This window comes from Pelophylax lessonae, assembly GCF_965119305.1.
Source record: "Pelophylax lessonae genome assembly, chromosome: 1".
Lineage (NCBI taxonomy): Eukaryota > Metazoa > Chordata > Amphibia > Anura > Ranidae > Pelophylax > Pelophylax lessonae.
In genome coordinates, this window is record NC_138768.1 from 207,201,830 (window position 1) to 207,217,067 (window position 15,238).

General features: G+C 42.6%; 1 protein-coding gene across 1 annotated transcript in view; it reads left to right on the forward strand.

The window, feature by feature from the left end:
* ADAMTS19 (ADAM metallopeptidase with thrombospondin type 1 motif 19) overlaps positions 1-15,238 on the forward strand; it is a gene marked incomplete at its 3' end in the record, with an annotated part of 395,950 nt that overhangs the window by 327,337 nt on the left and 53,375 nt on the right. Inside the window, exons 17-18 of the mRNA XM_082272872.1 lie at positions 7,358-7,515; positions 10,866-11,019. Of these exons, the coding sequence (XP_082128998.1) occupies positions 7,358-7,515; positions 10,866-11,019 (312 nt within the window). The remainder of the gene's footprint in view (positions 1-7,357; positions 7,516-10,865; positions 11,020-15,238) is intronic.

A 15,238-nucleotide genomic window follows, 5' to 3' on the forward strand; every position in this document is an offset into this window, starting at 1 on the left:
CGAACGGGGGCAAGGAATCTATTCTCCTCTCTTCATGGTACAGAAAAAGAACCGTGCTTGGAGGCCCGTCCTAGATCTTACTCATCTGAACCAGTTCATTAAGAGGGAGAAGTTCAAGATGAAGACACTGCTAATGATCAAGCAGGAGATCCGGCCGAGAGATTGGGTAGCGTCAATAGATCTAAAAGACGCTTATAATAATAGGAAGAAAGCTGCGCACAAAGAACAGTATGCTAAAAAGGCTGCTTGTACAAAGTATATCAAACCAAAAAATTATGTGAAGATGGTACAGCGCCACTAAATGGAACAACTAACTAACTGAAGAAAAAAGAGGTGAACCAAAGTCCATAAGTCCATGTAGAGGAAAGATTCAAATGCATCCATGATGAGATGATTAGCTGCACCTGATTGAGTTTACAAGTCATTTTTAGGAGAATAGAGGAAAACAGTTCTTGGCACTTTAAGAAGCCAATATACTGTATGCACTTTTAAAGTTGACCTGATGTGAAATTTCAGCTCAAGGGCCGTGGGAGTCAGGAATTAATTCCTAATTATGGATGAATAGAGGTCATCCCTTATGTACACCTGGGGTCCATTGAGGTCTGCCGGTTCCATGGTCCTACCCAGATGTTCTGTGGCTGTTCGGAGAGGAATTTGGACGTTTACTTGTCTCTGGTGACTGACTTCGCACGCCTGTTTGACCTTCCGTAACAGGGGGTCCAACTGTCCGGTAAGGGTACACCCTTTATTGATTGTGTGATATCTGCCAGAAACTCCATTTCAAGATTATTGTTGGATTTGTGGCCACTTTTTCAGCATTTGAATCTTTCCTCTACATGGACTTATGGACTTTGGTTCACCTCTTTTTTCTTCAGTTAGTTAGTTGTTCCATTTAGTGGCGCTGTACCATCTTCGCTTATTTCCATATTCCCGTTGCAAGGAGCTTTCAAAGGTATCTCTGGTTTGCCATGGGTCAGTCTCACCTACAATTCACCTGTCTCCCCTTCGGGCTTTCCACATCGCCTTAGACATTTTCAAAGGTCTTGATGGCAGTTGTAGTCCTGTTGAGAATCAGAGGTATTCAGGTCCATCATTACTTAAACGTCCTTCTCCTCCTGTCTCAAGCCAAGGGTCAACTTGTGGAGCTTCTGGGTCAAGTCATTGCCACTCTCCGGGAGTTCAGGTAGCTCTTAAACATGGAAAAGAGTTATTTAGATCCCACACAGTCCCTAGTATTTCTCGGGGCCCAGTTCGACACGGCGAAAGGCACAATTTCTCTGCCCAAGGAGAAAATTCCGGTGATCCAAGACAGAATACTTCTCAGTCTCTCTTCCTCTCATCTCCATGCCTGGCAGTGTCTAAAGGTCATCGGGACCATGGTTTCCACAGCCCCCATGGTAAAATGGGCTTTGTGGAGAATGTGGCCCTTCCAGAGGGGTTTCCTCTAGCGTCCTCTAGTGTCCTGCCCACTTTCAGATCAGGCAACAGCTCCATCGTTCATTCTCTTGATGTAGGCAATACCCTGAAGCAGTATCTAGAAGCCAAGGCTTCCTTTTCAGCAGTCTGAATACTTATTTGTTCCCTTCTGTGGAGAAGATAAAGGGGAGCGTGCTTCATCAACATCCATTTCTGGGTGGATCGTTCAGGTCATACAGTTGGCCTATAAAGCAAAGGGCTTGGTGCCTCCAGAGGCGGTGACAGTGCACTCGACTCGGAGCATCTCAACATCCTGGGCAGTTTCCAGATACGTTGCCCCTGAAGTAATCTGTAGGGCAGCATCCTAGTCTTCTATCAACACGTTCCTGTCCCATTATTGTGTTGAACTGGCTGCCTTGTCTTCCCTTAATTTTGGCTTTCAAGTCCTGTCAGTTGATTGGGTCAATTAAACTTTTTTTTGTTCAGCATCTGCCCACCCGGGTGTGTATGACGAGTTATTTCCCAAAACGTATGCTGCCATGGAGTCTGTCAATTGGTTGAACTAGATAGACTTTTTTCAACTTGACTAACTATGTAACAATGTAACAATGGCGCAGCTACTGGCCATGTCCAAAACCAGTCATTGTAAAGCAGGACTATAGGCAAGCAGCAAAATGCACAGATGAAATACATGTGTGTATACTGTCTATTAGCTGCCAAAGTATCTGTTCAGCATACCTCGCTTTTCTCCACTTCAGGCAAGAAAATTCAGCTTATTCATGCCCCAGTCTATAATTGAATAGTAAAGGAACTGCTGTACACTTATCAGGTTATCCCTGTACTTTCTCCTCCTAGCAGAAGGCTTTTTTGTAAGAATAACAGCATTGTGGAATGCATTGGAGCCATATTGACCTTCCAGTCCAAACTGGATTATAGGAGTCTGATCTAAAGAAAGAATTAGGTACCAACTAAAAATACATCATGTTATTTTTAGTGATAATATTACAATATTTATTAAATGTGCTTTTTGTATTTGCCTATAGTTCTGCTTTAAGAGCTAACTGCATATTACATGGCAACCCAGTATTTGTCTTTAGCCAAAAAAAGTGTTTGACCTTTAGCGGACATCAGTGCATAGACTCCCGGATATTATGTATGGAAAAAAAAAGTACAGATGTTTATTAAATAGCTCTTGTGAATATAATAAGCCCATTAAGGATTAGTTATGGTTACTGTTCCTGCAACTGGCTGAGGATTGCACTTGCTCACAGGAAATCACAAGTGTTTCATATATCAAGCGCTGCTCACATGTTTGGACAAGACAAAGCTTTGTGTATTTACATTACCCCTGAGATAAGGTCTTCTACTGTAAACTGTTAGAGTTATTTGATATTAGGAATTTTACAATCATCTCATAACAATTAATGTATTGTGTTTATAGTGGATCTTTCAGTAACTTTATACGTTTTCGTGAATACATTCCCAACATGTCGCAACATACAGAAACAGTGTCATCATTAAAAAATCTGCACTATCTATTATAAAATGCAATCCTGAAGCTACAGTCAATTGACTTTGCCTAGGTTAACATGATGTCACCAGGCTGCTGCAGGATGGGGGATGCATTCCCATATTGTCTTCCCCAGCAATCAGACTGCAACGTTGTAACTTTGTTGCAAGTGAAAGTGCTGGTTTACACTGGAGTGACAACCATTCTGATGTGACTTGAGCAACACAAAATCGCATGATAAGGGAAATCACATTATTTTCAATGGTTTACATCAGCCTTTTTCAACCGGGCTGCCCAAGCACACTGAGGAGCCTTGAGGTTTCTTCAGGGGTGCCTTGGCAAAATGTCTAATAATTGCTAAAAAAAGTTTTACAAGCCAGCAGGTGGATCAAGCCTGCCTTTGATTTACACAAAGCCACAGGTTTTTATTGTGCACCATTTTTAACCTTCCAGCCACTGGCATACTAACAACCAGAGATGGCATCAGTGTTAATAAGAAGGGTGTTGATCACATGCACAGCATCCTTAATTGACCCTTCCCTGCCCCTCTCTGTCAACACTGGGGTCACATTAGCTGAGTGATAGAGAAACTGAGGGAGAAGAGAAACACTGGAATACTAATTGGTACTAGTGTGCAAAAGTGTATTTGCTTTGGAAGAATAAATCACCTGGAATGTTGGGTGTCCTACTTGTGCCGATGCTGCCGCATTATGTAAAACTATTAGAATCGTTTTTTTAGATTTTGGAAGGGGTGCCTTGAGACTGTCCATAATTTTAAAGGGGGCCTTGATGGAAAAGGGCTGTGAAACACTGGTTTACATCAATGCGACTCTGTGTGGTGTAATTTCCGAACAGGCTCCTGTACTACCTTGGTGAGATTTAGTGCAATTTAGCTTTATAGAATTTGCTAACTACATCCAAAGTCACATTATTTAACTGCCCTGAAAATCACATTACATTGCATTAGTGTCAACCGACCCAAAAGGTGATAGCCAGCAGCCGGGGATTCATCTATGTCAAAAGATTGTGAGCATAGCAGCCATGAACTGCACAGGCACTAGGATTTACATGACATTGGTAACTCCAAACCAGACATGGGGTTTAGGCTCCAAAATGTATTACACCTAAGTATTTATAGGCATGCTTCAAAAATATATCTGATGCAAGGTCCACGTTAAAATATTAGAATTTGCAGTGGATAATGTTTCTATTTGCACACTTGTGCTTATCCTGTCCCACTTTATGATTTTTATGTAAAAAAATGTAGATGCTTTGTAAATGCTTTACTTTAATGCATTCTCTGCATTTTCTGCATTAAGGTAGATGCAGGTAGATGCAGCTCCTCCTCCCAGTTACTTCACTCTTTTACTTACTAGAGCCTGGTCTTGATCCAGCGATGTGCATGAGAGCAGCAGCTCTCTCCCTCTTCATAGGTTTAGAGACAGCAGCTCCCTGTCAATCACAGCCAATGAGGAGAGAGTGGGGCTGATCTATGAACCCACAGAGCCGGCTCAGAAGTGAGCCAACATGAGCGTCCCCATAACAAGCAGCTTGCTATGGTAGGCACTCGGCAGGGGGGGGTATAGGAGTCAGGAGCGCTTGTGGGGGACCTGAGGAGGATCAATGCTGCTCTATACAAAACCACTGCACAGAGCAGATAAGTATGACAGTATATGTTATTTAAAAAAGAAAATAAGGTTTTTTTCAATCACTTTAATTTTCCCTGCACATCAGCCCTCAGTTTGGGAAGAGAAGGGGTATCATGTTGACCCAATTAGGCTGTGCTGCATTGCAAGATGTTCTCTATCGAACACTGATTGTTGGCTGGCAAGAGAAAAAAACATTGTGATGGCCCTCCACTGCCTGATCGAAGGATGGAATGGGTCCTAGACTGGGCTGTATGGATCAGAGTGGTCAAATATCTGGCTGCACTCTCTAGCAAAGTTGTCTATAGTACAAAACTGAATGAAGAGAATTGCAAATCTTTTATTGGGACAATAAGACAATTCACATACAGTATATGCATATCTATTGTGTATTTATTGTTGCCCAAAGATCAGCTTTAATGATGATCTTCAGAAAATTATTTTCACTTTCCTCTGGAAGATGCTGTTTCTGTGATTGCACTCCCAGTCTATTACCTGTTATAGCATGGCTGAATGCTGTGTAATATCTAAGAACTAACGTGGAATTAATGTTTTTATAGGAAGTGTTACTGCTTACTATGATCAAATCTTAAATCATATGAGGGCTGTAAATGGCACCTGTCCTCTTTATCCATCAAAACACAGATAGAATAAAAAGGAACTCTCATAGAAGAAATTACCTGAACACTTTTTCTGAGTCAGTAGGGTTGACTAACTTTACTAAAGATACTTTGCTCACTTTGCAAGAGAAGTTGCACTTCGAAAGGGAAGTTTCCCCAGAGCTTAGTGAATGAGGTGAAGCTCTGCTTACTTCCATCATTTGATCACGTGCAAGCAAAGATGCTGATTTTTTTTTTCCGGCATGTGATTGGGTATCCTTTGCAAAGTTACATTTCACCACAGTGACCAAGCTATGTGGAAATTTCCCATTTAAACTGAACAGCCTAGTTTTCCTTAGTAAAGCAAGCCCATTGACTCTTTAGGGAGTATACCAAGATTAGCTATTTAGTAAAAAAGCAACTTCTGAAAGTGTTTGGCAATGGAAGTGCAGGTATTTCTGGTATGACAACCCCACTTTAAAAATTTTCTAAGAACCTCTTTAAGGATCTCTCTCTCTCAATTGGGATTGTTTTTACTGCATATACACAGAAATTAAACTATGCCTCTCATACATGAGTGTAATTACAAATGGTCCCCCAGACAACCTCCCTTTGTGGCACCTGGCAGTACCAACTGTGATAATGCTGTCACTGTATTTAACGTAAACTATGCTTGACTCCCCGACAGATAGCAGGAGAGCTGTCAGCATTGTCTATGATCCCAAAACTACTTTCTATAAACTCTACAAACCTTAGGTTATTTTTAAGGGTTCAGCTGAGGAGACACTCTGGGATTTTTTATAACCCTGGAAGATTGCATGAGATATAAAGGGTTAATTTTAGAGTTGCTGGGCTGTAGTATTAGTAATATTAGCAATAAATCCAAACTGTCAAGATACTCTATAATGTCAAAAGTATTGGAATGCCTGCCTTTACACGCACATGAACTTTAATGGTATCCCAGTCTTAGTCCCTTTGCAGCTATACCAGCTTCAACTCTTCTGGGAAGGCTGTTCATAAGGTTCTTCTTCAAGAACTGCATTTGTGAGGTCAAGCACTGATGTTGGACAAGAAGACCTGGCTTGCAGTCTCCGCTCAAATTCATCCCAAAGGTGTTCTGTCGGGTTGAGGTCAGGACTCTGTTCAGGCCAGTCAAAACTTGCTCATCCATGTCTTTATGGACCTTGCTTTGTGCGCTGTTTCAAATCAATTGGTGTGTGTGTGTGTGGGGGGGGGGGGGGTGGATTATGGTGTCAGGTTGTTTTTCAGGGGTTGGGCTTGGTCCCTTATTTATTTTAAAAGGGAACTCTTAAGGCGTCAGCAAACCAATACAGTTTGGACAACTTCATGCTTCCAACTTTGTGGGAACAGTTTGGGGATGACCCCTTCCTGTTTCAACATGATTGTGCATGTTGCTGCAAAGGGTAGGCCAATGCAATACTGAATCCTACTGACTAAGACTGGGATGCCATCATTAAAGTTCGTGTTTCTGTAAAAGCTGGTGTCTCAATACTTTTGACAATATAGTGTAGTTATACAAAACAGATAAAGCAAAATAGGTCTGATCCCGATGATCCTGTCTGATCCTGATGACCCTGTCTGATCCTGATGACCCTGTTTCTCTAGAGACTCTCCTCTACACTGCAGACTTTAAAGTTTCATTTGCCTCAACAACCCCCCTAACAGGCCTCCCCCCAAACCAAGGTCGCATAGCAGCCATATCGGCCGCTATAGCTATTGTAATGCCACTGCTCTCATATGGTATAATTGACATGATGTCTGACCCTTACACAGACCACTATTCTCCCAAACACTGATTGTTATTACTATCAATAGAGAAGTGTAGGGACACCTTTTCTAATATCAGAACAAATATTCTGTATGTGGAAAATACAGGCAACACGTGTGCCTAATACAACTGAATTACAATATAGAAAATATTTTAATGCAAACAGAATGCAGTTTGGAGGAGGACTGGAGATGGAAACATTGATCTCACCGCATTTCTAATACTGGATAAAAATGCCTCTGTCCTCAGATCAAAAATTAATTGACCTTCTTTAAACTGGAAATTATTGGAAAGTCATTCTACAAGTCATGTACAGTAATTTTGCATGCATAAGCTATGCATTTCATTTGTTGGTGGTTTTCTGGCTAATTTTAACTATGGGTATAATTTTTTACAGCTTTGAGGGATGCTGGCAAACAGTCTATTAATGATGACTGGAAGATTGAAGAACCTGGAACCTTTCACATGGCTGGTACAACCGTTAATTACATAAGACGAGGACTTTGGGAAAAGATTTCAGCAAAAGGTCCTACAACATCTCCTCTTCATCTTCTGGTGAGCAAAAATTAACTATGTGGTAAAAGAAACAGCAGCTAGACCTAGCACTAAGAATTAGCTAAACTATATGGGTATTCGGGTAAGATGAACATCTGGCTGCACCTGGAAGTAAAACATTTTGCAGCAATATTACAACCACTGCTAAACATGACAGCTTCCTGCTCAGGGCTCCTGATTGTTAGGGAGCCAGTGGCCACCAGCATCCTACTAACTAGTGTCTCATCCCTGCTAAGGCCCATTCAACTGTAAGCCAGTGATGAATGTAAAAAAAGGGGACTTACCTATAACATCTTTTTTTACTTCTGCTTGGATTTTTTCTGTTTGCAATTGTTTAGTATATTTTGGAAACCTTTAATTGCTACTAAGGAATTGATTAAGGGCTCTTTCACACGGTCCGCCTCCGTAGGCGGATCCGTGCTGCTCAGCAGGGATCGATCCGCCGAACCCCGCTAAGCCGGCGGATGACAGCTACGTCTCCACTTGCAGTGCGAAGAGGGAGGTGTCACAGCCCCCGCTGCTTTCTATGGGGGATGGGATGAGAGCGGACCGCCTGTCCGCTCTCATCCGATCCGATCCCTGAACGGATGGAAAAATAGGGTTTCCATCCGTCCGGATTTCACGGACAGGATCGGATACGGATGGCAGCGGGTGTCAGCGGAGGTGTCTCCGCTGACATCCGCTGCCCCATAGGGATGCATGGAGGATCCGATCAGATCCGCCTAAAAAACTGACAGGCGGATCTGATCGGATCGCCCGTGTGAAAGAGCCCTAAGGCTAAATTCTAAGCAGATATATTAGACAAAAATTTCTACAGCCATGTATGTAATCATTAAAATGATTGTAGAAGATTTTTTAACCACTTTAGCCCCTGAAGGATTTGCCCCCTTTCTGACCAGGCCCTATTTTGCGATTCGGCACTGCGTTACTTAAACGGACAATTGCGCGGTCGTGCAATGCTGTACCAAAACAAAATGTACGTCCTTTTTTTCCCACAATAGAGCTTTATTTTGGTGTTATTTGATCACTTGTGCGATTTTTATTTTTTGCGCTATAAACAAAAAAAGAGCGACAATTTTGAAAAAAAAAAACAATATTTTTCACATTCTGCTATATGACATTCTCAAAAAAAAATAATTAAAAATCAAATTTTTTTTAACATTTTAGGCCAATTTGTTTTCTGCTACATATTTTTGGTAAAAAAAAATCGCAATAGGCGTATTCTGATTGGTTTGCGCAAAAGTTATTGTGTCTACTAACTACGGGAAAGATTTATGTAATTTTTATTGTTTTTTTTGTTTTTTTACTAGTAATGGCGGTGATCTGCGTTTTTTTGCGGGACTGCGACATTGCGGCGGACAGATCGGACCCCTAACTGATATTTTTTACACTTTTGGGGGGACCAGTGACATTACTACAGTAATCAGTGCTAAAAATATGCACTGTCACTGTAATAATGACACTGGCAGGGAAGGGGTTAATACTGGGGCTGATCAAGGAGTTAAATGTATGCCTAATGCTTACTGACTTGTGTGTGTGTGGGGGGGGAGGGGTTCTGTGACAGGCACAGAGATCGCACTTTCAGCATAGCTGAAACTGCTGATCTGTCCATGCCTGTCAGTGAGAAGATCCGCCTGCTTTGATAACATAAGCAGGCGGGTCTTCTCTCCGTTTACCGGACGATCGTGGGAGGAAGGCGGCAATCGCCACCTCTCCTCCCACGGCCCGACAGCGCACCGCCGAAACCCCTTCCCCTCCAGTCACGTAGTACTATGAGACTGGACCCAGGGGAGCCGCACTGCCACAGTAATATTACTGTGGGTGGTCGGCAAGCGGTTAAATAAAAAAATAACAAACATCCCTATACTTACCTGCTCTGTGCAATGGAATTACATAGAGAGGCTCCCAACCTCCTCTTCTAGGGTCCCTTGCCAGTGCTCCTGGCTCCTATTTTCTGTCTAGTGCCCCCATGGGAAGCCGCTTCCCATGGGGGCACTTGTGCGGGCTCGCTCCTGAGAATCGGCCCAATCCCTGGTCCCTCATCACTGGAGTTACCAATGACACCCACTGCTATCAATCTGCCCAATAAGGAGGAAGACAGCACTGAGAGCCACTGCTCTTGTGCATGTCGCTTGATCGGATTGGGCTCAGGTAAGAATAAGGGGGGCTGGGAGGATCCCACGGCAAAGAAGGTTTTTTACCTTAATTCATAGAATGCATTAAGGTAAAAAAAAAATGTTGAGGCTTTAGAACCACTTTATTACAACATTGAATGTTTTCTTATTTTTATGCAAGCAGTGTAAGTACCTGCCTTTATAAACCTCTTGCAGTGAAGCAGTGGAAGGAGCCAACCAGTTCATATGTTGTTGAGGTACATACAGTTAGAAGGAGAAGGCACAGTGACACAGTTGAGCTAATCATTGTGTTGCTTCTGCTTTCACTGTCCAGTCACAAGCTGGGGCAGATCTAGGACACTCTGGGCTTACAGTAAGTGGGTTAGATGTTGCTAACCATCAGACCGAAGGACTCTTGTGGCATGAAAAAAAATACTCTGTAGGAGAGCTCTAGCTTGAAAGTAAATATTGCAATAAAAGCTGATTTTTATTTTATCTATTAATGGGCTATTCATTTATATCTTGGTATTTTTGGCTGGAGATATATGAATATGTGAGAAAACAGCAAAAATATATTTGTATGAATTTCTAGCAAAAACATATTTCATCTTTAGCAAAGCATATAAAGAATAACACCTGGAAAGAATTGAATTCATATGTGCATCCTTTCTCATGTACACAAGATTCTTCTCTAGACAGAGAAGCTTAGACTGAATTGCGTCCAGGAAAGGAGATGGAACCAAAAATGAAAAACATTTCATATGCGTTGCTTGTTGTAGAGACAGCCCTGGTTTTCCAAGTTTCACTTAGACTACAAAAATATGTAGCACATATGGAAAAATACTGTTGACAGACAATAACAAGAGCACATTTCCAAATATTCTGTGTTTGAGTACTGATTTTTTTTTAGATTCCTCTCTTTAATGTTCACCTGTTCACTTGCAACTATTTACAGAAATGTTTTAAAGTTTCACTGTTTTCCTAGAAATGACAGAGGTTTTTCTATGCCAAATTACACTTTGAGTTAATAAAAATATTCACTTCCCAATAAAATGCACTCAGATACACACAGTAGTCTCAAAGTCTTTCCTGAAGGAGGAAAAAACCTGACGTGCAATTGCCAGCATATTTTCCAGTCATCAAGACACTGGAGTTTGCAGCGAATGCCAATGTTCCACTTCCTTGCCTGATCTACGTTCTCACTTTCTTGTGGGCTTGTTTCTGTGTATTTTGCAGGTGCTGCTATTTCATGACCAGAATTACGGTCTCCATTATGAATACACAATACCACTGGATCCGGTTCCGGAGAATCGCAGCACAAAAGTGAATGAGCCTTTATACATGTGGACGCACTCAGGGTGGGAGGACTGTGATGCTGTGTGTGGAGGAGGTAAATAAAATCATAAATATTTATTGAAAGGGGAAGAATTTATCTGCAGGGAAACAAAAGCAGAAGGAGCTTTTAGTCCTCTGCTACTGGTCACAGCCCATTGGAATACAGAGTAAAAACAAATATTTCATTGGTATATTAATATCAATAAACTGTCAAATATCAAACAAATATATATTTTTAATCAAATCTTTATTATTTTCTGGCAATAACATGGTTTAGGCAGATTTCTGCCAGTCACAGGCTGTATCTCACCCCTCCAGCCTGTGTCTAAGAATAAGAGGGAGGTGAAGCCTCATCAATCTACCTACAATATCCCACACTTATTGTGTTTAGCTGGTTAGTGGGCATGGAGGAGGAGGGATGGAGTGGGATGTCATTCACATGTGTGATTCTATAGTCACATAGGCTGCTCAGATGTGATAGGAAGGAAATTCTCAGAATAGAAACTCACTGAAAACTGAGCATGCGCAGAGTTGCCAACACTGCTCTGCAAAATTCCTAGCTGATTTGGGGACTTTGACAGAAGGGGGAGACAGAGAACGGCAAGATCAACCAGGTTTTTTGCAGAATACAGAAAAGGAACCTCATAGTGACTGAATGAGTATGAACAGCATGTATTGATACTTTTTATGATGTGGGTTTAGTGACACTTTATAACACAGACACAATCAAGAAGTGGTCAGGGGAATGTCTTAAATTGGTACAGTGCTACTTTCCAGAGGCATAACTAGAACCTTCAGGGCCCCCGTTGCAAGACTTGCAGAGTTCCCCTTTACATCTGAACTTGCAGCCTTCCCCTTTACATCTGATCCTGTAGAGTTCCCCTTTACATCTGAATCTGCAGGATTCCCCTTTAAATCTAAACTTATATAGTTTCCCTTTGCATCTGAACCTGCAGAGTTCCAGTTGTATCTGAACTTTCAGAGTTCCCCTTTGCGTCTGAACCTGCAGAGTTCCCCTTTTGTGTCTGAACCTGCAGAGTTCCCCTTTGCATCTGAACCTGCAGAGTTCCCCTTTGCATCTGAACCTGCAGAGTTCCCCTTTAAATCTGAATCTGTAGAGTTCCCATTCAAATCTGAATCTGTAGAGTTCCCCTTCACATCTGAACTTGTTCCCTTACACTGTAAGGGGGGACTGCCGATCCAGATGTAAGAGAGAACTCTGATTTAAGGGAGAACACTGAGAACTCTGATGTTAGGGGAAGCACTGCAGACTCTGGTGTAAAGGGTAACTTTAATATAAGGGGGTTCCCACTTACATAGCAGTTCCCAGCATTCCCCTTTAGTTAGGGCTTCCAGAGCCCGTTACATAACAGTCTGCAGAATTTCCATTTAAACTGTAAGGGGGAGCTCTGTGGACTGTAATGTAAAGGGGAACTTTGATGCAAGGGGGTCTCTGCTCACCAAAGCTCTCCTTACATCACCTTACATCAGAGTCCATAGAGCACCTCTTACATCTGAATCCCCCTTTACATTACAGTTCACAGAGCTCTCCCTTACATTAGTGTACTCAGAGGCAGGAGAGGGAGGGGAGGGAGGAGGAACACTTCAAACACCACAGATGGTGAGCTCATTCACCACAGGAAGGGGGCTCAGGCAGTCTGCACATTTCCTCCACAATCTAGTTGCCAGCTACTGGGCTTTCTCGCCCACTCGTCCCCTTTGTGAAGCACAGTGCTGCTGGGATTGGAATGTGGGTGGGGCCACAGGCACATACAGGAGGAGAGGGATGAGAGGGGGAGGAGCTCATTCATCTATCTCTCTCCTCTCCTGTTCGTGTGAAGGGGGGGAAAGGGGGTGGGCTGTCAGTGCTGGCTCTGGGCAGTGTGAGAGGGAGTATAATAGGCACTCTATGCTTACAACTGCAACCTGCAACCCTGCTGTGGAGCTTCATTTCGGGTTCTTCAGGCCCCCCATCCCCCCAAAGTGGCAGAACACCAGGGCCCGGTCGGAAGTGCAACCTTTGCGACTCTGGTAGTTCCACCACTGCTACTTGCTGTTTTGAGAGATTCGTTTATCAAATCTTTTGCAGTCTTACAGTAAATCATACAATGTATCAGTGAGTTTGTTTTATACTACTGTGTGTGTAGATAAATTGGGAAATCTCTCTTTTGTTACTCAAATATCTCAACACCAGCCAATTTTAAAGTGCAATTTTTTTTAAGGAAAATCTATGGATACAGAATACGCATTGTAGTAGCAATACAAACAATAGTTACGTTTGACAATTCAAAATAAGCTTACTTGAAACTTTTCCTTTTATGTTGCGAATGCTGCTTGTCTGCTGGTCATCTCTTTCCACAACTTCCTAGATTGCCTGCTTACTTTGCTGTTTTTCCTCTGCTGTTCAATTTCAATTTCTAAGGACTACATATCCCATGGTACCTTGCTGCCTGTAAGCAGTGATTCTTGTAGTGACTTCACCTCCTGAAACTCCTGCTCTCAACACCTTTGTAGTTCAGTGGGCAGGCTCTGTGAAATGTGTGACACAGGAGTGACTGATCACAGGGCATAGTGAATATGTGTTACTGAATACAAGGAAACAAATGTGGGGGATGCTCACAAAGCAAGTTTACAAACTTCAAGATTGATCAGAATAATAAGAATAGGCTAGACATAAATGGAATACAATGTAGAAATAAATATATGATTTTACATTTTGATTATAGACCTTCTTTTAATCTGACTGTATGCCATCAATTGCAATGTGAAAAATCCAGCTTTTTTGGTAATAGAATAAATATCTGGTCATGGTGGCTTGATGCTTACACCGAGATGGGGATAGGAAGCCTTTTTGCCCCATACATAGCACAATTATACCTTGCTCAATTAACAGTATTCTGAGTTGATCTCAGCAATCTTTCATATACTTCTTACACCATAAATTACTTAAACAAAGTACTTAATTTAAGTAGCAGCATTACCCACTTCAATACAGGGCACTTTCACCCCCTTCCTGCGAAGGCCAATTTTCAGCTTTTAGCGCTGTCACACTTTGAATGACAATTGCGTGGCTATGCAACACTGTACTCAAACAACATTTTTATTATTTTTGTTCCCACAAATAGAGCTTTCTTTTGGTGGTAGTTGATTACCACTGTTTTTTTTTTTTGCTAAACAAATAAAAAATACTTGAAAACGTTGAAAAAAAAGTTTTTCTTTGTTTATGTTATAAAATTTAGTAAACAAATAAGTTTTCTCCTGCACTGATGGGCACTGATAAGGCTGCACTGACGGGCACTGATGGGCACTGATGATGTCCAACTGATGGGCACTGATGATGAGGCACTAAAATGCAGCACTGATGGGCACTGATATGCAGCACTGATGGGCACTGATAGGTGGCACTGATATGCAGCATTGATGGGCACTGATCGGCAGCATAAATAGGCACCCATATGCAGCACTTATAGGTGGCACTGATAGGCACTAATAGGTGGCATTGATGGGCAATGATGTGCAGCACTGATGGGCACTGAGAGACAGCACTGATGAGGAGGCACTGACAGGCATTACTAATAGGCACTGATTGGCATCCCTAATAGGTATGATTGGCATCTCTGATGAGCACTGATTGGCATCCCTGATGGGCATGGGTTGGCATCCCTGGTGGGCTCTAATGGGCATCCTTGTTGAGTCTGCACTGATAATCAATGCACTGATTATCAGCGCAGACCCCCCTGTCAGGAGAGCCTCCGATCTGCTCTCCTCTACTCGCGCCTTGTCAGCACAAAATGAGGAAAGCTGTTAAATGGCACTTGCTGATTAGGATGTGACCAGCTTGTAATTTGACACAGCTGATCGCATGGTAAAGACCCTACATCATAGGCTCTTTACCAGGATCGGTGTGCGAGTGCGACACGCCGCACCACTGATCGCCGCTCTGCGCCTTCGCAGCTTATCCTGATGGACGTCATATGACGCCCAGTCAGGATAACTTAACCACTTTGCCACCATCATTCTTCTACATGGTGGATGGGAAGTGGTTAATATACATGATTGCTGTGTACCTTTAGGCCCCTTTCACACAGGCGGACCGTTCAGATCCGCCTGTCCGTTTTTTTTTGGCGGATCTGAACGGTCCCCCCATGCATCCCTCTGGGGCATCGGATGACAGCGGAGACATGTCCGCTGACATCCGGTCTGATCCGTCAAATCTGGACAGATGGAAACCCTATTTTCCATCTGACCGACGGTCCATTCCCATTCGATTCCCC